The sequence below is a fragment of the Dissoconium aciculare genome (assembly GCF_010015565.1).
Source record: "Dissoconium aciculare CBS 342.82 unplaced genomic scaffold K489scaffold_6, whole genome shotgun sequence".
NCBI classification, from domain to species: Eukaryota; Fungi; Ascomycota; class Dothideomycetes; order Mycosphaerellales; family Dissoconiaceae; genus Dissoconium; species Dissoconium aciculare.
Window position 1 is genome coordinate 781,690 of NW_022984956.1, and position 18,871 is coordinate 800,560.

The 18,871-nt window shown below is 52.4% G+C and overlaps 7 protein-coding genes across 7 annotated transcripts; 4 read left to right on the forward strand and 3 right to left on the reverse strand.

Annotated features, from left to right (window-relative positions):
* Positions 1-126: 126 nt before the first annotated feature.
* Positions 127-1,444, reverse strand: K489DRAFT_218258 (transport protein particle component). Its single transcript, XM_033599708.1, has 3 exons — positions 833-1,444; positions 509-734; positions 127-421 (listed from the first exon to the last, which is right to left on the reverse strand). The coding sequence occupies exons 1-3, from the start codon at positions 1,198-1,200 to the stop codon at positions 290-292; spliced, it is 726 nt and encodes a 241-aa protein (XP_033459890.1). The 5' UTR covers positions 1,201-1,444; the 3' UTR covers positions 127-289.
* A 763-nt stretch (positions 1,445-2,207) lies between these two features.
* Positions 2,208-3,508, forward strand: K489DRAFT_218504 (uncharacterized protein). The gene has a single exon (XM_033599710.1). It carries the CDS (start codon positions 2,678-2,680, stop codon positions 3,125-3,127), a length of 450 nt encoding a protein of 149 aa, XP_033459891.1. The 5' UTR covers positions 2,208-2,677; the 3' UTR covers positions 3,128-3,508.
* Positions 3,311-6,548, forward strand: K489DRAFT_218647 (phosphoribosylformylglycinamidine cycl). Its single transcript, XM_033599711.1, has 4 exons — positions 3,311-3,595; positions 3,780-3,879; positions 4,013-4,096; positions 4,188-6,548. The coding sequence occupies exons 1-4, from the start codon at positions 3,494-3,496 to the stop codon at positions 6,173-6,175; spliced, it is 2,274 nt and encodes a 757-aa protein (XP_033459892.1). The 5' UTR covers positions 3,311-3,493; the 3' UTR covers positions 6,176-6,548.
* Positions 6,549-7,538: 990 nt separating this feature from the next.
* K489DRAFT_380235 (putative vacuolar aspartyl aminopeptidase Lap4) lies at positions 7,539-9,634 on the reverse strand. The gene has a single exon (XM_033604838.1). The coding sequence runs from the start codon at positions 9,510-9,512 to the stop codon at positions 7,806-7,808; it is 1,707 nt and encodes a 568-aa protein (XP_033459893.1). The 5' UTR covers positions 9,513-9,634; the 3' UTR covers positions 7,539-7,805.
* Positions 9,635-10,463: 829 nt separating this feature from the next.
* Positions 10,464-11,681, forward strand: K489DRAFT_409969 (uncharacterized protein; the record flags this gene model as incomplete). The annotated part of the gene is made up of 1 exon (XM_033607648.1): positions 10,464-11,681. The coding sequence occupies one exon, from the start codon at positions 10,464-10,466 to the stop codon at positions 11,679-11,681; it is 1,218 nt and encodes a 405-aa protein (XP_033459894.1).
* A 154-nt stretch (positions 11,682-11,835) lies between these two features.
* Positions 11,836-14,835, reverse strand: K489DRAFT_380237 (BRE1-domain-containing protein). The gene is made up of 4 exons (XM_033604839.1): positions 14,472-14,835; positions 14,188-14,404; positions 12,516-14,131; positions 11,836-12,454 (listed from the first exon to the last, which is right to left on the reverse strand). Exons 1-4 carry the CDS (start codon positions 14,649-14,651, stop codon positions 12,278-12,280), a joined length of 2,190 nt encoding a protein of 729 aa, XP_033459895.1. The 5' UTR covers positions 14,652-14,835; the 3' UTR covers positions 11,836-12,277.
* Positions 14,836-14,985: 150 nt separating this feature from the next.
* Positions 14,986-17,564, forward strand: K489DRAFT_380239 (uncharacterized protein). Its single transcript, XM_033604840.1, has one exon. It carries the CDS (start codon positions 15,150-15,152, stop codon positions 17,187-17,189), a length of 2,040 nt encoding a protein of 679 aa, XP_033459896.1. The 5' UTR covers positions 14,986-15,149; the 3' UTR covers positions 17,190-17,564.
* Positions 17,565-18,871: the final 1,307 nt, after the last annotated feature.

Below are 18,871 nucleotides of genomic sequence, written 5' to 3' on the forward strand. Positions count from 1 at the left end.
TTCGTGTTTGGGAAGCTTCCGTCTCCATGGTGATGATGGCTTCCTCGGCTCGACCAGACAATGCTAACAGCAGCGTGCCAGAAGTGAGACCGGACTGATTTGAGTATTCATGCCGAGTCCGTGGCTGTGCGGTTCCTTTCAAAAATTGTAGATGCTGTCGAATGCTGCGCACCGACATGTCTGCTCTCGAGCACACTGCCGCGGCTGTGCCACGCTTTTGCAGCTCGCTCCCACGGCTTGTTGAGGCATACCTATTTGGAATTTAGTGGTCGTGCGATCATGAGGTCGCTCATGCCTTGGCGCCCTTGGTCTTGATCTGAAAGACAGCAGCGGGCAGCTCAATCGTTTCAGCGGTCACCGTTACTTCAATGCCCAGCCCAGCGAGCGCACCGCGAATCACTCCGCATGGAAAGTAGAGGAACTAGCGGTCGATGTTAGTAATAGAGCTTAGAAGGGCAAGCACATGCGTTCTGGAGCTTTCAAGCATAGAGATCTATGCGAAACGTACCATTTGTGCGCGCGCGAGTGCCACTTCAACAGCCTTGGCACCGCCGCGTTTGTCCACACTCATTCGACTGATGGGCTGGAACCTGGTGTCGGTCAAGACGAACACCCCTCGGTGATTCGTTTTTAGATTGTCAATTTGCTTGCGGAAAAGCAGAATCCACAAGTCCTTGCAAACGAATTTGATAGCATCGAGGGGCGACTGAGGTCGAGGTTTGTTGACCGAAAATCTGAATGCGACATATCTTAGCTCTTGTCATCGTGCCGTGTCCCCGAAGCTTTTCCTGCTCTCCTATTCCTGCGATCAAAAGCAGAATGGCATGCATACCGCTCAACCAGACCCTGCCCGACCCGATATCCTAAATTATCCAATCGCCAGAACACTGCATCCCGAATCTCACCGCTCATCCCGCTAGGTCCTAAAGCAGTGCCTGAATTCTGCGCGGGTCCTGCTTCGCCCTGAGTTGTTGAGGTGCCCGCCTTCTCGTCCGTCGCAGACGCCGTAGCATCTCGGTTGTTGAAGATCTTGCTTTGCTGAAATTCATCGACCAGTGCTTGCTCGCGAGCATGCAGTCCCTCTGCCATGCGCTGTGCTAGAGGCACAAGCTCGATGAGAAGGAAATCAAGACATGAGACGGCGACCTTTGGATTGAGAGCATCGTCATCAACGACAGGCAATGCAGCAGTTTTCGACATGGCGCGACTTTTGTGTAGCGATTCGGAAGAACACAGTGGTCCGACGCAATTCCCTTTGTCGAAAGTGGTCGCGAGTATTGGCGTCCAAGCTTCGGAGTTGGAAGAGTGGTGGAGTAGCCTCTCGGAAGGACTCTTACGCAGTATCAGAAGCGCGCATTGATCATGGTATGCTACAACTGATCACAATGGGCCGACGAGTTAGGATGTGCCTCTCGTAGTGACGTTTCGAAGGCCAACTTGCTTTCATACAATATCCATACGTGCCAGTGTGGCCGTCGTGCCGCCATCCAAATGCCATGTACGTCAGGCCCCCTCAATCAAATTTACGGAGGGCGCAAGTATGCTCCTCCCGCCCACCGGAATTCAAATGTGCTCGCCTAATGTGAGAACCTTGGAAGCCAGCAAGCGCACCTGCAGGCAAGCGAACACCCGTTGACATTATCAAATTGTATTCGAGAATTCCGATTCATAGCCATCGTTCCGGACCTCATGTGGTGGGCGAATGTTTCCATTGATAGCAGCGTTGCCAACAACATGAAGGGAAGTGATAGCAATTGCGTCGAAGAATCTGCCCAGGTGTATTGTCATCACGCCTACTCCGCCATTTCTTTCTTGTTGATAGACCTTGGAGGACAAAATTACAGCGCCCGACTTTTTTATAACGAACTTAGGTATCATTCGTTAAAGCTGATCCATCCATCGTTCTTCAACCCGTCCCAGATTGCGATGCGTCCAGGTTGACGGCCAACAAGCCGACGATGATACTCGTCAGGCGAGACGGTTGTTGTCATCCATGCCACAGGCCGACTTCGACACTCGAGCGCCTGTAGATGCACGTGCGCGCATAATATACAGGACGTGCATACGCGGTTGGTCCCAGGGTAAATTCCCTTCAAGGCGATGTTCCGCAGCAACACTGCAAGCATTTTCCGTACGTGACTGACGGACACTGCATCCAGATATTCGAGTAGTTGAGGGCCAAGCTCTGCGCGACCAAATTTATCTTGTACCTGATCATAATCAGCCCGTTCGCCGTGCGGGCTTAACGGATCGGTTTAAAATACTCACGAGAGGACGCTGGATCACATGCGTCATGCCTCCCAAGGCAATGCACCTAAAATTTATGGTTGACGGCGGCTAGTGTAGCCGGGCGATCACATTTGCACATTTCTGCAGTCACCGTTCATTCACATGACAGCTTTGAGCCGACTTTTGGATGGAATACGTTGCAGTCGCTCGTCGTAGCGCTTGAAGTATCTTGAATTATCAAATCAGTCGCCTGAGCGGTGTGCTCAGGGACCGCGTGCAGCGAATGCCCAACTCCAGGAATTTGTGTAACATCCTGACGGACATCGGCATACGCTTCCGATGACGATCGCACTGCGGTCAGATCACGGCAGATCTCGCAAAAAGGCGTCTGGTTTTGTAGCACTTCACAGGAGGCTGGGTAGGTATCGCCTGTAGCTACTCGGGCACGATGCGTTCCAGATGTGGACAAACCGACATGAATGTCCCATATTCGCATCGATCATGTGGTAACGCAGAGACGTGGATCGCTGTCGGAACCAACATTCCTGATGCGCTGGCATATCGCTTCAATCAAGTATCGTCTCATCATGCTTCTTATGGGTGGAAGCAGCTCCGTGTACATATTGAGCGTGCCGTGCTCTCAATATTGTCGACTGTGGGAGGTCATCTCCTGCCCATCTGCCGGATTCGCCGTGACGAAATCCAGTTTCTTGTTCATCTGCAAGCCCTTGGAGTGCTTCACCAATTCGATCACGCCGACTCGTCCACGAGCCCATCGCGACAACTCTTATTACACATAAGTGCTCATTGCAGCCAAATCACAACCCTCAGCCTCCGATTCACATCGGACCGTTCATCATCTGATATCTGCCTGACTAGCACCCGCACTTCTTCTTGAGACCATCCGCGAAGCCTTCGACGTCATGGATGGCATGCGATCTACTGTCCCGACTTCATCTGGTACTGCCCTCACAATGCCCAATCTTCAAGCGAGCCGCGGAACATCGCAGACTCAAGGTCGCTGCAGCTCCCTGCAGTTATATATCAATCTGGCACCGAAGGACGATCCGTGGAATGAATTCACATGGAGAGGCAAATTGAATGGTGATGTCGAGTCATCGTCTCAGGAAAACCGGTCAATGAAATCTTCTCTGTGACCAGAACGATTGCAAGCGGATGAAATGATGGAATCTATTCGCTATTGCAAAAGATAGCAGGGTTACAATGTGGGAAGAGCTGTGCTCTGTGCTTGCTGAAGTCGAGGATGACTAACGTAGCCCGGATCATCATCCTCACAAGACATCCGTCGGAACTGAAAGAGAGCCAGAGAAGTCTCTACGTTTTATTGCAACATACAGCAGAGCAGGTAGTACTGATTTTTCGCATGTGTCATGACGGGTCTGAAGTGATTTCGCTCTGCAAGACTGTGTCGTTTCCCGCATTGTTCCATGGCAACCTTTTCTCGTTTGGGGTATTTATGTTAATGTCCAGGTGCAGTTAGAAAGGGCGCGTCCCATTTATCAACGCTGATGGTTGTTTGAGTGCCCCAGTTGAGATCTCGAGCCAATGCAGGCGAGGTGGGGGGCTCGCGAAAGTCATCAGCCCTGCGAACGACCTCAGGATTGAGAGGAATTTTCGACACCACCTTACGTAAGTGGGGTCCAACAGCATTTTACAATTTTCTATTCCGATGAGTCTTTCGATTTCGGAGACCACTCCATTGGGTGTTCTGCACCCTGCACAGCGTGCGCATTTCTCATTTGCTGATCAAGACTGATCTCAGGGGGCAAATATGGTCGTCATCAAGGTTCCCTGCTCTTCGGCGAACATCGGTCCAGGCTTCGATGTCATCGGCCTGGCTCTCTCCGTATGGCTCGAATTACATGTCACGTTTGACGATGAAGCGTCCAAAGGAGCCCCGTACAACTGCAGACTGACTTACGAGGGCAACGGTGAAGGGTCCGTCGATTTGGCTCCCGACCACAACCTTATTTCACAGACGGCACTCTATGTCCTTCGTTGTCATGAGTTGCGAGCATTTCCAACGCCGACACACGTTCATGTTGTCAATCCCATCCCGTTGGGACGAGGTCTAGGATCGTCGGGTGCGGCAGTCGTGGCCGGAGTTGCGCTGGGAAGTGAGGCGGGAAAGCTAGGCTTATCCAAGGACCGCATCCTCGACTTCTGTCTCATGATTGAGCGACATCCTGACAATGTTGCTGCTGCGCTGTATGGTGGGTTTGTCGGCAGCTATCTCAAGGAGTTGAACCCGGAAGATCTGAAGCGCAGAGAGATCCCGCTCGCAGAAGTTCTTCCCGCCCCGCAAGGTGGTGTCGACACTGGGCTGAAGCCGCCGATCCCTCCGATGGACATTGGCAAGCACATCCGCTTTCCCTGGGCAAAGGAGATCAAATGCATTGCTATCATCCCGAACTTTGAGGTGTCTACGGCAATGGCAAGAACTGTATTGCCAGAGTCGTACAGTCGAGCAGATGTCATATACAATCTGCAGCGAGTAGCGCTCTTGACCTCTGCCTTAGGACAGAGCCCTCCAAATGCTGACATGATCTACGACGGGATGCAGGACAAAGTGCATCAACCTTATCGTAAGGGTCTAATTCCAGGCCTGACAGAAATTCTCCACTCCGTCACTCCCAAATCACATCCCGGCCTGCTCGGTATCTGTCTTTCAGGAGCTGGACCCACGATCCTTGCGCTCGCAACTGACAACTTCGACAAAATTGCACAATACTTAATCGGTCGCCTAGTGGAAGAATACAAGGCAATCAAAGGCGAGGACATCACCTGTCAATGGAAATTACTCGAGCCTGCCAACGATGGTCTTACCATCACCCAAGATGCGCCGAAGGGGGTAAAAGCTACCGAAGGAATGACCTACGCAGATGCTGGAGTTTCGATCGACGCCGGTAACGATTTTGTTCAAAGCATCAAGGCTGCGGTGGCCTCGACTCGCAGACCTGGCGCGGATGCCGAGATTGGCGGTTTCGGCGGTGCATTGGATCTAGCAGCGGCTGGATACAATGAGGCCCCGATCCTCATTCAGGCCATCGATGGTGTCGGTACCAAGTTAAAGATCGCTTTCGCTATGAACGACTTTTCCACTGTTGGCATCGATCTTGTCGCAATGAATGTCAACGACCTTGTTGTACAAGGCGCTGAGCCGCTCACATTCATGGACTATTACGCCTGCTCAAAACTTAACGTGCCAGATGCTGCTTCCTTCGTCGAAAGTGTGGCAAAGGGATGCAAAGAATCCGGCTGTGCGCTCGTTGGTGGCGAGACCGCCGAGATGCCTGGCATGTACCAAGGAAATGAATTCGATGCCGGCGGTGCGGCTACCGGAGCCATCAGGCGGGGACAGAAGGTGCTCCCGGACAAAGAGTCAATGAATGAAGGCGATATTCTTCTGGGACTGTCCAGCAATGGCGTTCATTCCAACGGCTTTTCATTGGTGCGCAAGATCATCGAGAAGCGCGGTCTTGCCTTCACGGATGCTGCGCCATGGGATAGCTCGAGCACCGTCGGACACAGCCTGTTGACGCCAACGCGAATATACGTTAAGCCACTGCTCGCTGCTGTAAAGAAGGATCTCCTGCTAGGCATGGCACACATCACGGGCGGCGGCCTCGAGGACAATATTCCCCGAATGCTACCCAAACACCTGGCCGCGGAGGTCGATGCGTCAGCGTGGCCAGTACCTGACGTGCTCCTATGGCTTAAGCAGGCGGGCAATGTCAGCAGTCGCGAGTTCGCGCGGACGTGGAATACGGGACTGGGAATGGTCATCGTCGTCAAGGCCTCATTGGCGCAGGAGGCGACTGCAGCATTGCAGGATGCGGGCGAGCGGGTTCACACGATAGGAAAGCTGATTGCGAGAAAGGACGAGGGTGTTGTTTTGAGCAATACTCAAGGATGGGAACAATGAGCTCTGGATTTTGGCGACATGGATCTGGCATTGCGGCTTTCAGATGTTATTATTGCGTTTCAAAGTCTTGAAGAACCATGCTATTGTGCAAGCTAGAACATATTTTGTGCATTCTTCGCCCATTTGTGCATATGAGATGCAGACTATGAGACGATGTTCCAGCCTAGGTACCTAGGTACCCATGAAACACAACTCTCACACACCTGCGCAAGCGCGCGTTCTCGCAGAATGTGTTCACCCCGGTAGATCCTCGGCTGACTGTTAGCGCATCACTTCCGCTCTGTGATATCAACCCTCGAAATTTCAGACGCCTCACTTCTCTCTTCTCTTCTCTCTCTCACGCGCCTTACTAGACAGTGCCTGACAGTGTTTCGTCATCCGTGACTGTCTCGCGATTTCGGGTATGCGGAGAGTGAATACAGGAGGCACCATAAGAGCTGGCTACGCACAAATTCTTTTTGCTCAGTTGCGTAGGCGGTGTCAGAGGCGCCGCACAAATCCCAAATTTTCTTTTGCCCAAGTTTATTCGAAGGCATCCGTCGGAGAAAAAGAGTTCTTTCGAACAGGACTGCGAGAGATGGATGCTACTTGCAGATGAAAAGTTGGACGGTGGACGAAGAATGCTTCGCGTTGGCGATTGTTCATTCACGGATGGCAAGGGTCAGGTCAATTGGATAGTTTCCACGGCCGACGATGGGGCGTTCTCGCAACGTCGCTCATATTGCCATAAACCTCGTATTAGAGTATGCCAGGAAGACTCTGGTATTGGTGCCTCTTTTTTGTAGGACTCAACATCCCTCTCGCTTTGCGTCATAGCTCAGACGATCAAGTTCTTCAGCGAGTGCACCAAGTTGTCTCGCATCTGCTTCACGACCCATCCTGTTCAGCAGCGCTGCAGTGTCTGCAAGACACATGGAGGCGACGAATAAGTTATGGCTGTCTAGCGTCTGTTTAGCGATCCACTCAATCCGACTTTCTAGGAGCCAAGATCGATTTCGAGCATATTGGTGTAGTCTCTCCGCGTTCATATCCAGTAGGTCGGAATATATTTTTGTGATGACATGAGCTTCGTGCTCGTATCCGCCGTGGTACAGGCGATTGTGCGCGAGCCTGTACATTCCTGATATGCTGAGTTCCAGCCAGGTGCTGTGACCCGAAGAGGAGGACATTTTCTTGGGACAGGGGCCGAAGGTAGGCGACTCGTGATGTTCCAAAGAAGTTCCAGATCAGCAACATGGAGACATCAATGCAAACGTGTTGATCGAGAAGCACCGACTTTACAACATGGAAATGATTGATGATGCGATCAAGTGAATTGCGCGTCATATGAAGCAGTATCTGTACTCCATTGTGGATTTGTCGTCACCAACTCACTGCGCGCCGACACACCAACATAGCTACATGACACTCGTGACGCTCACATGAGCAAGGTGTGCTTCCTGCATGATTTCATAGTTTCATGACATGTGAAATATTCGTGTTTGCCTCGTAGAATACCTAGCTACTTTGGCTGTATAGTATGTTGACTTGTTAAATTTGATGATGCTATCCATTTCCGATGCGCCTGCGTGATATTCCCGATCCTGCAGTATGTTCTTATCTTTCTGAAAGCCTTCCATATTTCTTCGTTCTATCTGAACTCCTTGTCCACGCTTTCGAAATTATTCAAGAAGCTCACAAAGTTGAGCACACCCAAACCTGGGTCAAGTGCACCGGTCGTCGCACGAATCGAATGCATACTTAGCTGTGGCAAGCCCGCATCGATGGCCCGGATGCCAGTGGCCGACGAAAGCATGGGACCGACCGTACCTCCGCTCCTGCTGTCGTTTCGAATTTGGAACACCTGAAGCTTAGCACCGACTTTGTCAGCGCATGCTTGGTAGATCGCAGTCGACACTGAATCTGTCGTCATATGGCCGTTGGGATCGGCAGCAACGGCCACGCCGGTGTTGAGGTGCGGAGCGTGGTTTTCGAGGTAGACGTTCAAGAAATTGGGATTGACGGCGTGCGTCACATCAGAGGACACAAGGAAGGAGTTGGCGTATGTGCGCCCCATGAGATCGGAGCTAGGAGTGTGATCGGCAAGCGATCCGACGGCACGCTCGAGGACCTGCGGCAGGAAGTTGCCCTTCGCGCCTTGTCGAAGTCCAGATCCGATCTCCTCATCGTCAAAAAGCGCGACTACCTTGATCAACGAACTGCTATCTGTGTCGGACTCTTGTGACTCTATCAGCGCCTGCAGCGCAGCCCAGGAGCATAGCTTATCGTCAATGCGCCCAGCGAAAATGAAGTCTTTCTTTAGACCACCAACAGTGGCCGGCTGCACGTCAAATAGCTCCAATTCCCAATTGACGATGCTCTCGTCGACCTTCAGTCCGAGTGCACTCTTGATTGTTTCAACAAGAGCCGGAGGCTGAGTTGCTTCGAAACCAATTGACGATCCACGCGCGCCGGCTAGCAAGGAGGGTCGATCAAACGCCTTCTCTGATGCGTGCGATTCAGATGAGGCATCCGAATCATCCAAGCCAAGAATTGGTACCAACTGAGTCTCTGCGTTGAAAGGTCCGTTCGAGGGCGCGCCAAAATGAGGCGCTAGAGTAGGTACTCGTGCGATAGGCCAGTCGAGCTTCACAAGCTTGGTGACCACTTTGTTACCGCTCTTGACCAGAACTCTTCCACCGATACCCAGGTCTCTGTCCATCCAGGTCGGGTTCAATCCACCAGCGTAAGGAGCCACTCCCAATTGTATGTACCCAGCCTTGTTTGGGACCTTGGAAACGGGCTTTAGCCTCACCGTGAGAGCATCGATGTGGCCAGCCAATATGGCAGCTCCATTACCCGGCTGGTATTTGGAGCCCACGACGAACGCAATCAATGATGAGCCGTTTCGCTCCACCACATAGCGGCCGCCCGTCTTCAAAGACCAATTGTCACGTTCCGAGATCTCCTTGAACCCAGCATCTTGCAGATCTTTCTTGAGAGTGACAACAGCATGGAAAACAGTGGGATTCTCGGTCAGGAAGTCGCAGAATGGTTTGGTGTATCGCGAAGCATTCTCCTTATTTGCTTTGAATTGCAGGGACGACAACGCGTTCCGAGCTTTCGTCGACGATCGTTTCGGCTCGTAGCTCGCACCACATGTGTCCGCGCTCTTGTTAGCCTGCAAAGGCGTGCTTCGATGAGCCGAATAGGGACTGAGGTGTTTCTGAGGAGTTGATTGAGCCATGTTGGTCGGTAGCGGCCGCAGACCGAAGTCGTTGGTCTCGTCTCGGATATTCATGCTGTGGTCCTCAATGGCGTCTCGCATAGAGCTGAGCGATGGCATATTGCGCACCATGATGGTGTATGCAAAGGATTCCGGATGTGGGAATAAGGGGAGTGGTATGATTTGCTGAGGATGGTCGCACTCGTTCAAATGATATATGTATGTACACAAGCTATATTGCTAGACGTAGGCTCGGGAGGCATGAGTCGTACACCCGCTCGGTTGGTTGGCCTGGAAGCTCACATGAGCCCTCCAGGGCTCTCATCGGTCGAGCTCGGCCTATGTCAGGGCCCATCACGCGACCAATGCACGATAAGCCCACCCGGACTTAAGCTCTTGCGTGCGTGCGTGACCATCCATTCCTCCATCATCGTCGGCGGCTCGTGAAACTGCGCGCGGGGCTGACGCGCTCACCACGCCCAATTCCGCCTGCTCACGCCACAGCACTATCCACTCATCTCACTCGTGAACATCCCGACTCATCCACACTCCCCTCGCTCAAACAAACCCTGGCACGTAGTTGGCATTGTAGCAATTCAGCCGAGAAGTCATGATCGATTGGCGCAGGATACGGCGATTATGAATCGAAGATCGGACGGAGCGACTGAAGGCGATAAAACCTATCGCCCCGAGTCCTGTCGCGATCGCGATGGGCGCCCGCAAGCGCTGAGTGACTGCCAGAACGAAGCGCCGATATTCGCACAGAACGACAAGATAAGTGATGTATTTCTCACCTCTACCGACGTCCATCCATCCCAATATCCTTGTCTTCGTCCCTTTCTGGACTTCAAACGGTTCATCGACAACCAATTAGCGTTTCTTGCAAACGACTTCGTTCGCTTTCCAGAGAATCTTGACATGATCCGGAACAGAATCCAGCGGGAGCAGGAATGCCTCATTGCCAAGGAGAGAGACATATCCAGACGGTGGACTGGCAGCGACGATTCGCCTGATCAGATCCACATGCGCTGTGAACGGCATTCACCGGAAACCAGAGAGGTGGCAGATCAAGTCACAATCAAAATGTTCGAAAAAGCAGCGCAGCATCACGCGTCCACCCCTCTCGGCAGGATCCTTGCACTGTTTCACGACGACGTTGGTACTTACGGGGAGCTCGACGAATTTGCCAACCCAATGCTGTCGTTCGCTGGAGCATGGTACTATCGTCCTGAACACGAGAATGAGAATCCATTGACGGGCTCAACCTTCTGGCGTATCACCCATCAACCGCAATGGCTCAGCATGGAGTGGTTCAAGAGAAGCGACTACTCACCTATTCGCTTAGAGGCACACCCGGATTTGGAAAACTCAGGCGCGAAATGGCGTGCGGCATTTGAAGATCTGCTATGTGTATCTCTAGGCAAGCCAATGGATGCGAAGAAAAACTACGCCTTGCAGCTGCAAACATCAAAATACCCCAATCCGACACTGCTCGGTCCTGGTATGCGATGGCTGGCCGATCTGCAGGGACGAGGGGTTCTACCACCTCTTCTCCCTCGCACCTATAGCTCTTTTCAAGCTCGGAATATGCGCACACTCGATGAGGTTATGCGGCTTGTACACGAATCCCGAGCAGACATACCCCTAGGCTCCGATCATGCAGTTCTTTCTTGTAGTGAAACGGAGCAAGATCTCTCAGACATGATCTCAGAACTTGTGGTAGATCCTGTTCAAGCACGGGAGTTACGCAAGAATGGAACCGATGCCGAGACATGGACAGAGCTAGATATGTACGATCGATTATCATCTTCATCGTCAAGTGTATGGTCCTCTCATGTGTCAAAGCACGCTGAGAGTACTGTCGACTCAGACAATCAACATTGTCGAGGAGATGGTGCTCGCCGCACAGCGCACGATGCAGAAGGCTCCGAGGATGATCTCTTCAAGATTCTCACCAATGTGATGAGCCAAGAAGTAAATTATCACACTAGGACACACACAAGCGCTGCTCATGGAGGGCTGCATTCAGAGGACGCAGATGACTGGGAGTCTGATCACGGAAATGCCGACAATGAGGAAGAGCCGACGTCGTCAGCGGGAGCAATCAAGCCAAATGTCCTGTCAACCCTTACCACTACTGAGACAATTCGTCTACCAGATGGTACCGTCACAACAAAGGTCGTCTTAAAGCAACGCTTTGCAGATGGACGGGAAGAGACTTCCGAACGTTCACATACTTACCGAGAAGAGTCTGAGGCGCGCGAGGAGAAGGCGAGCAAAAAGGGCTGGTTCTGGGCATGAGTTGTAAAACGGCGTGATGTGTGCGATGGGTGCATCCAGAACGAGGGCCTCTGCCTAACGCTTGATTGTGGATATACCACTGTAACATCACATGTGAGAAGTCAGTCATTTACTTTACAAAAAGCTTTCGCGCATCTATTCGCATGTTGATAATTTATAATTCACTTCTTGTACTGTGTCTTTGAATTTTCACAAGCGATCTGGAAGATCATTCTATTGCCAGCGAGACACGATCTGCGAATTGAAATTCGATGTCTTCTTACATGGGGGTTTCCCAAATCTTCATCTCTGTAGACAGAGAATAATTATAGTACAAGGGCATCTTCTCCACCAAGAAAGCCCGATCAACTGTGTCCTTCCGTGGTACTCACGCCCTCTTGAAGCCGCTGCCTCGGCAGAATCGTCGCCACCTGGGGGCTTGGCTGGTCACGATCACTGCCGGACTCTAGCGGAGCGGAGGCGGTATCAATAACCGGCTGTGGGTTTGGTTTGGCGATTCGGAATAGGGGGTGGACGTGCGCACTCTTCCGTAAACCTGCTTGGCTGGACGGAAGGGGAGTGACTGAAATAAGAAAGCTCGAGGCTGCAGAAATCTTTCAAGTGAGTACAATGCCCATCTGATCATTGGTACCGAACCCTCTTCCGCAGCTTGGACATTTGCGAGATCGGTTCGAGATTAGATCTTTTACACAAGACGAGCAGAAAACATGTCCGCAGAGCTTGAGAACCGTATTACGAATATTCGCGTTGCAGACCGGGCATATGGCTACTTTCTGTTCAACACTGTCAGTGGTGGTTCTTGTTTTCTGGCAGCAGGCAGGAAATAAAACTTACCCGCCAATCGTCTGAGTCTGCACTGCTCACGGCGACTCTAGACTTTCGTAGCGTGTCGTGCTGCTTCCTGCTTTCCTCCAGCCGAACCTTAGCTCTTTCCAAGTTTTCTTCGAATTCGCGCTTTGACTTTGCAAGTTCAAGATTTTCTTTATCCTTCGTGCTTATGAGAGATTTGAGATCTTCCACGTTCTTCTTCAGCCCATCGACCTGCAACGTGGACTCCTTGAATTTCTGTTCATTGGACCTTTGCTGCTGCTCCAATTTTGTGGTAGCATCTCGGGAATCTGCTAATTGTCGTTCCAGATTGATCAAAAGTTCGCGCGCTTTCGCCTCACCATCTTTGAGCTGAGTCACGATCTCACTCGACCGTGCGGCCTGTGATTTCAAGGTCTTGAGCTCGGCCTCTCGCATGTCCTTCGACTTCATCGCCGCAAAGTACTTCTGATCTGCCTTCGCCTTCTCCGCATTCAGACGCGCTATTTGCTCCTCCCATGCTGCGATTTCTTGCATTTTCTTGGAAGCTAGAGCTTGCGTCTTTTTCCAGGCTGCCTCCATGGATGGGAGCTCATTGCTGAGCAGGGCATACTGACTCTCCCGATCTCGTAATCTATCCCTGAGCGCGTCGATGCCCAAATCTTCCAGATCCCCGTGTTCTGCCCGAGTCTCTCCGATCTGCAGTTTCAGCCGTTGGACCTCAGATTCTAGGGAGGAGATTCTCAGGTGATTCGCCTCGGCAAGACTTTTTGCTTGTTCTAGCGTCAAACTATGGCTGTCTTTAGCAGATCTAGCGATTGCCAATTCTGTGCTCAGCTGGTCGCGATGATCCCTGATCCGAGCAACATCAGTTTCGGCACGTGCCGAGGCAGCCTCAGCCTCGTTCGTCTGCAAACGCGCCTCTTCGTCGATTTGAGCGCGATAGCTCGTTCGCTCTGCCTGGATTCGTTGCGCTTCTTGCACAAGCTTTGCATTCGTCGCCTCCAGGTCGTTGGTGGTTTTAACAACATCTTCGTACTTTGATCTCAATGTTTTAAAGAGGGAAGTTTCTGCATAATCGTCGTCCGTCAGGCTGGCCAATTTAGTTCGCGCTGCGCTGAGCTCATTTGTGAGCCGATCGTTCTCCGCCTCAACCTCCATGACTTGGGCCTTGCGCTTTTCTGCAGCAGCGACGGCCTCTCGCCGTAGGACCTCAATTTCAGCAGAGCCAGTGCCGTGATCCAGATCGCCGTTGGTCTCTGAGTGGTCCTTTTTCGTTTTGATCGGCGATGTGACATCCCCGTTACCACTCATGGCTTGTTTCTCCAATTTGAGGACCTGTGTGCTCTTAGCGCGATCCAATTTTCGCTCTGCTGTCATGTAGCGGCCCATGGCTTGTTCAAGCCGCTCATACATGGACTCTTTCTCATCGAGAGCTTTCCTTAGAGAGACGGCGTGCTCTTTCTCTTTTGCCAGAAGATCGACGAGCTGTTTGCGCAGATCCTCTACATCTGAAGACGTGGCTGGGAGGCGTCCGAAGAGATCGCGAATGGCGCTTTTGATATTGCTAGATCTCGATTTGAGGTGCTCCGAGAACGTCAAGTTGTCCTCGAACAACAGCGCCGACTGATATATCTCTTCGCCTGCAATATTTTCAGCTTCAATTCTTCTCCACTAGTGCTACTTGAGGTTGGCATACCAGCAGTGGAGCTCGCGCTAGGCGGCGGAGTGGGAAGTGTTTCTGACGCAAGAACGCGCACTTCGTCTAGAAGCTGAGCGAACCAGGCGTCGATCGTTCTTAGATGATCATCGTGCCATCTTGTCTTCTTCTGCAAGTCATTATACTGGTCTTCCGCATCCTTCTTTTGTCGTTTGTACTCTTTCATCTGTCGTAATATAGCATCCTTCTGGAAATCCTGCATGCGAGTCAGTGCATCCATCGGATAAGGAAGCGGTCGACAGAGAGACTGTCTGAAGACTCACCTCAACCTCCTTCTCCTTGGACTCGTCCGACATTCGCATGCTGGCGCCATTCTCGTCTTTGACGCGCTTTCGGCTAGGCGCGAGGTCCTCGACATCGTTGACGAGCGCTCGCTTTCGATCGTCCATCTCCTGCTTGCTCGTTGGCAGGATAGCAATGGCCGCAGTCTTTGCGGAGTGCATCGGAAAGAGACGTGGCTTCGTGGCATCCGTGCCTTTTGCGCCCTACACCCGTTTCCTACGCGCACATTCGGAGATTTTCGAGGATGTGAGCATGCCGATGATAATTGAATAAATTGCGATGGTTTAGTGCAATCTGATGTAGTGCTCAGGTCGATGCTATGATGTTCATAACCAGCCACTCATCGCGATTGTTGCGTCTAGATAGGAGATGAGCAGAAGAATGGTGCCAAGATATTAGCGGGATTTAGGCACGTGAGCACCCGCCGTCACTGAATGTGGTGGTGGTCAAGCCGGTGGTCAAGCCCTTGTCCTGACTCTTTGATAGACTTCACATAACAAAATCCCAACGCGTCTTCGCTTCAACACGGTGTGAATTTCGTTCGAATAACCGAATACTCGAAGCAGAGCTTGGTAGCAGAGGCATGTGGGCTTTGATAAATACAAGTCTGCACCCAGACCTGTGATTTCTCAAGAAACCGCCTGTAAATCACCAGCAATATGCCCGGTCTCATTAGTTCGTCCTCCTCTGCTGGTCCCAGGGCAGCGCCCAAAGCGACCTCCCGTCGTCGTCCAGGGCAAAATGCTGCAGCCACTGTCGTGAAGCCCAATCCCATCGTGCCGGTCGCTGTGAGCGGCACAGCCCCTCCGTCTCCTCCGCCTACACAACCTCAAGCACCATCAGATCCAAGACCTTCCGAAGAGGGGTTGCAGAGCTCTGGCCGAGTCGATCCGGCACCTGGTGTGCACCAGTCGTCAAACGATAGACAAGACGTGGCCGCAGATGTCTCGCAAGAACAAGCCCCACTGACCGTATTTGATGCCTCGTCAGGAAATGATAGTCACACTGTCGTTGATGGCAACAAAAGAGCGTCTCCTCTATCATTTCACGTATCATCAAGTCAAGGTAGGCTGGAAGCGCAACAATTGCACGCCGCTGATGAACAAGTCATATCCCCGGGTCCATCGCAGATAGAAAGGAGTGCGGACCAACCTGTGGGAGATGAATCGCAATCAGTTCACGGAGCAGATGCATCGAATTCGCCTAATGTGGCCGGTGCCGATGTCCTAGGCAAACGACAGCGCGCAGATGGCTTGGCCGTCCCCGGCGCTCAAATTGCCAAAAGGACGAGACGCAGCCCAGTCGCACCTGAAATACCACCTCAGTCATCACTACCGCTTGAAGACTATAGTCAGTCATCTATCCCTGAAGTAGATCGTTCGAGTCAAGAAAACGGGCAGGTTCACGAAGTTGATCCCGGCATGCCAGCCAAAAAGCGGAGACAAGCGCGCAACAATGGAGGGCGCAATGAGGGTGGTCGGGCTATCGACGACGAGACAACACCGACAGGAAATAAAGCGTCGAAGCCGAAAAAGCCACGACAGCGCAAGAAGCCGCCCGCCGCCTCAAAGGCCTACGGACCAGTATCCGAGCAAATCGTGCAGACCACAGAGGGCGGTCACGATGCAACTGGCGACACGGCTACACCAGGCACGAAGGAGAAAGCTTCGGGTGCTGAGAAACGACGACAGAAGAAGTCTGCGCAACCTGTTGCCAGTCCTAATTTAGAGACCAACTCGCCTGATCCCGAGCTGCATGAGATCGATCCTCGCGAGTTATCCATGTGGGAATTGAGTCATGATACGACACGCGGTAAGACGTCAGAGTTAGGGCGGAGGATGGCAGCAATCGACTGGAAGGAAGTCGCTTTGAAGCGACGACTAGAGGAGTCCGGGATCGCAGTTACACCAGATCAGACGGGCAGCGGGGTGCTGCTCACCTCTACAGCAGGGCAGAATGCTGAAGCGATTGCTGAGGCAGCGGAAGCTGTCATTACGGAAACGAATGGCGAAAGCGGCGATATCGAACTTCAAATGGACGCTGACGGCAACATCATCGCTAATGACGATGCGCTCGTTCGTGTCATGAATGCTGAAGCAGAAGCTGCCGCCAACAGCGGAGCGCCTGTGATGGAAGAGAACCCGCTCACCACTCGTCTGAATCGCACAACGTGGGTTAATGCCAACAAACGTGACCCTGCCGATAGAGTGCCGATGTGGAAGGGCAAAAGTGATCCGTGGTCGGAGGATGAGACTGATCGGTTTTACGAAGCGCTGGGCATGTTCGGCACGGATTTTTTTATCATCAGCAAGATGTTCCCTCCGAAGACTCGCCGAATGATCAAGATGAAATTCGTGCGCGAGGAGCGCCTCGACCCTGACCGGATCAATCGCACCTTGCTCGGAATGGATAAGAAACCAATGGATCTTGAGCATTACGCACGCGAAACCGGGAGAGATGTCGCTGCATTTTCGAAATATGCCACGGTCGAGGAAGCCGACGCGGCGATGAGAGAAGAGCTCAAAGGCACTGCGGCACGGATGACGGCGACCATCGAGCAGGAAGCCGCCAATGCGGAGGACCAAGAAGAACAGGAGAGGCTGCGTCAGCAAGAGCGAAGTCGTGGAGGAAGGAGGGGCAAAAAGGGCAGACAGATGGAAGGTGGAGGGATTGGAGGCGGTGGACCGGATGACGGCTGATGTTGAGACTCGATGTCATGTTTCACTGTCCATGTGTCGGTAAATTCCCTGCATGAGTATTGCTGCGCAGGACTTGCGATCGAGAACGAGTGCGGTCTGCCCTACGGACCCGCAGCCAGTGTTCTAGACGCGATGTGCCTCGGAACCCAGGACGCGCCCAAGCGGTGCTCAGCCTCGTTGGGAACGACTGTCACATGCAATCAGCGGAATGGAAGCACACTCGTCAAATTTTCCACAGACGAGGTCTGCTCACGGTTGCTGCATCGATGACATCCGCGGACCAGCGAGATGGCTGGATTAATAACGCATAGGTAGCCACGTACTCCCGTGACATTTGGCACAACGAAATCGTGATTTCCCAGGGTCTATCCCCCAACCGTGCGTTTCTCCATGATCTGCCAATTTCCATCCACTTCCCCGCGCGTATAGGCTCGGCGGTGCGCCGGGGTGTCCCCTCGGAAGCAGAATTGCAAGGCTGCTGATGTGCACGGCGGACCTGTGGATCGCCCACAGGGCTGAATCCGATCATTCTGCGCTGTTGTCATTACTCGTATTACCATTTCGTCGACAGTTATGGTTGTTCATTTGTAAGGCCGGTATTTGCCAATTCCGGATCGCACACAGGCGAAGACTCCTACCACATCGTATCTGACGCACGTCTCCTACAGTGAATGTCGTGCGCGTAACAGACCGGACACGTCAAGGTGGATATGCGCAGTCAACCCCCGTTCGTCGCCCGAGTCGCATTGCTGGCTGGCTATGGGAATTGGTTGTGCAGTCGCAGTCCATGTGGGCATCGATAGACAGTGCGACAGCTTGCGCACAAGAATAAATCCACCCGATTCTGGGTTCTGTAGGTTGGCTGGCCATGAAGGTGGCTCGCCTGTGATGAGCCGAACCGTACTCTACGATGTTAGGAAAGGCCTTTCCCAAATGATTCCTGCAATATCCCGAGCACGGTACACAGGGCCACAAAAACTGGCTCGGACCACGAAGGGAATATGCTCAGGTTAGCATACTGTACAGGAAATGTCTGTCACAAGACTACTGCCATGGTACTGGGACATCAGTCACGGATTTGTTGGAGAGTATGGCTGGAGCGCATATATATGCACTGACAGCCCTTTTATCCTTTTTATCGGCTGATGACAGGGTCGTTGTAATAATAAACTAACGACGGATGGCCGATACCAGCCGGTCGCATGCGCTATGTCTGTGATTCAATATTGATGTGCGCAACAGATCAGCTGAATACTGGCACAGCATGGTTGTGTAGCCGAGGTCGTCATGTCGTGTCGTGAGACAATCACGTCTGATAAAGTTTCCAGCATGAAGTGACGAATGGTTGCAGAGAATGGTCGTCATCGTGATCGTATAGGGGACTGCAAGGGGGTTGGCATTTTCGTCATTTTGTCGTTGTGTGCGCGTTCTGCCATGGAATCTTGCAGTATGTACAGTAAGTGGTGGTGTGGTCTTGACAACACGGAGGCAGCCTCGGTCGTGTGCGGATCACTCTAGATTACTCGAGCCAAGACCCAGCAAGGCGACGGGGAAGTGATCCGTCCGAGACTACCAGAGCGCTCTGGCTTTCTCCGGCTCTGTCAAGCATATGGCTGCCGGGAAATTCGCACCGATGCCTTGGTCAGATCGCGATGCCCACAACAAAGGAGGGGGGCGGATGG

Bases quoted from the DNA above. Each gene is read 5' to 3' on its own strand.
- K489DRAFT_218504 (XM_033599710.1), top strand. From the start codon at position 2,678: ATGCGTTCCAGATGTGGACAAACCGACATGAATGTCCCATATTCGCAT.
- K489DRAFT_380237 (XM_033604839.1), bottom strand. From the start codon at position 14,651: ATGCACTCCGCAAAGACTGCGGCCATTGCTATCCTGCCAACGAGCAAG. The intron at 14,405-14,471 runs GTGAGTCTTCAG...ACTCGCATGCAG, and splicing joins CCAAGGAGAAGGAGGTTGAG to GATTTCCAGAAGGATGCTAT. The intron at 14,132-14,187 runs GTATGCCAACCT...AAAATATTGCAG, and splicing joins TAGCGCGAGCTCCACTGCTG to GCGAAGAGATATATCAGTCG.
- K489DRAFT_218647 (XM_033599711.1), top strand. From the start codon at position 3,494: ATGACTAACGTAGCCCGGATCATCATCCTCACAAGACATCCGTCGGAA. The intron at 3,596-3,779 runs GTAGTACTGATT...TGAGTGCCCCAG, and splicing joins TGCAACATACAGCAGAGCAG to TTGAGATCTCGAGCCAATGC. The intron at 4,097-4,187 runs GTATGGCTCGAA...GCAACGGTGAAG, and splicing joins TCATCGGCCTGGCTCTCTCC to GGTCCGTCGATTTGGCTCCC.
- K489DRAFT_380235 (XM_033604838.1), bottom strand. From the start codon at position 9,512: ATGGTGCGCAATATGCCATCGCTCAGCTCTATGCGAGACGCCATTGAG.
- K489DRAFT_218258 (XM_033599708.1), bottom strand. From the start codon at position 1,200: ATGTCGAAAACTGCTGCATTGCCTGTCGTTGATGACGATGCTCTCAAT. The intron at 735-832 runs GTATGCATGCCA...TGTCGCATTCAG, and splicing joins GGGCAGGGTCTGGTTGAGCG to ATTTTCGGTCAACAAACCTC. The intron at 422-508 runs GTACGTTTCGCA...ATCGACCGCTAG, and splicing joins CACTCGCGCGCGCACAAATG to TTCCTCTACTTTCCATGCGG.
- K489DRAFT_380239 (XM_033604840.1), top strand. From the start codon at position 15,150: ATGCCCGGTCTCATTAGTTCGTCCTCCTCTGCTGGTCCCAGGGCAGCG.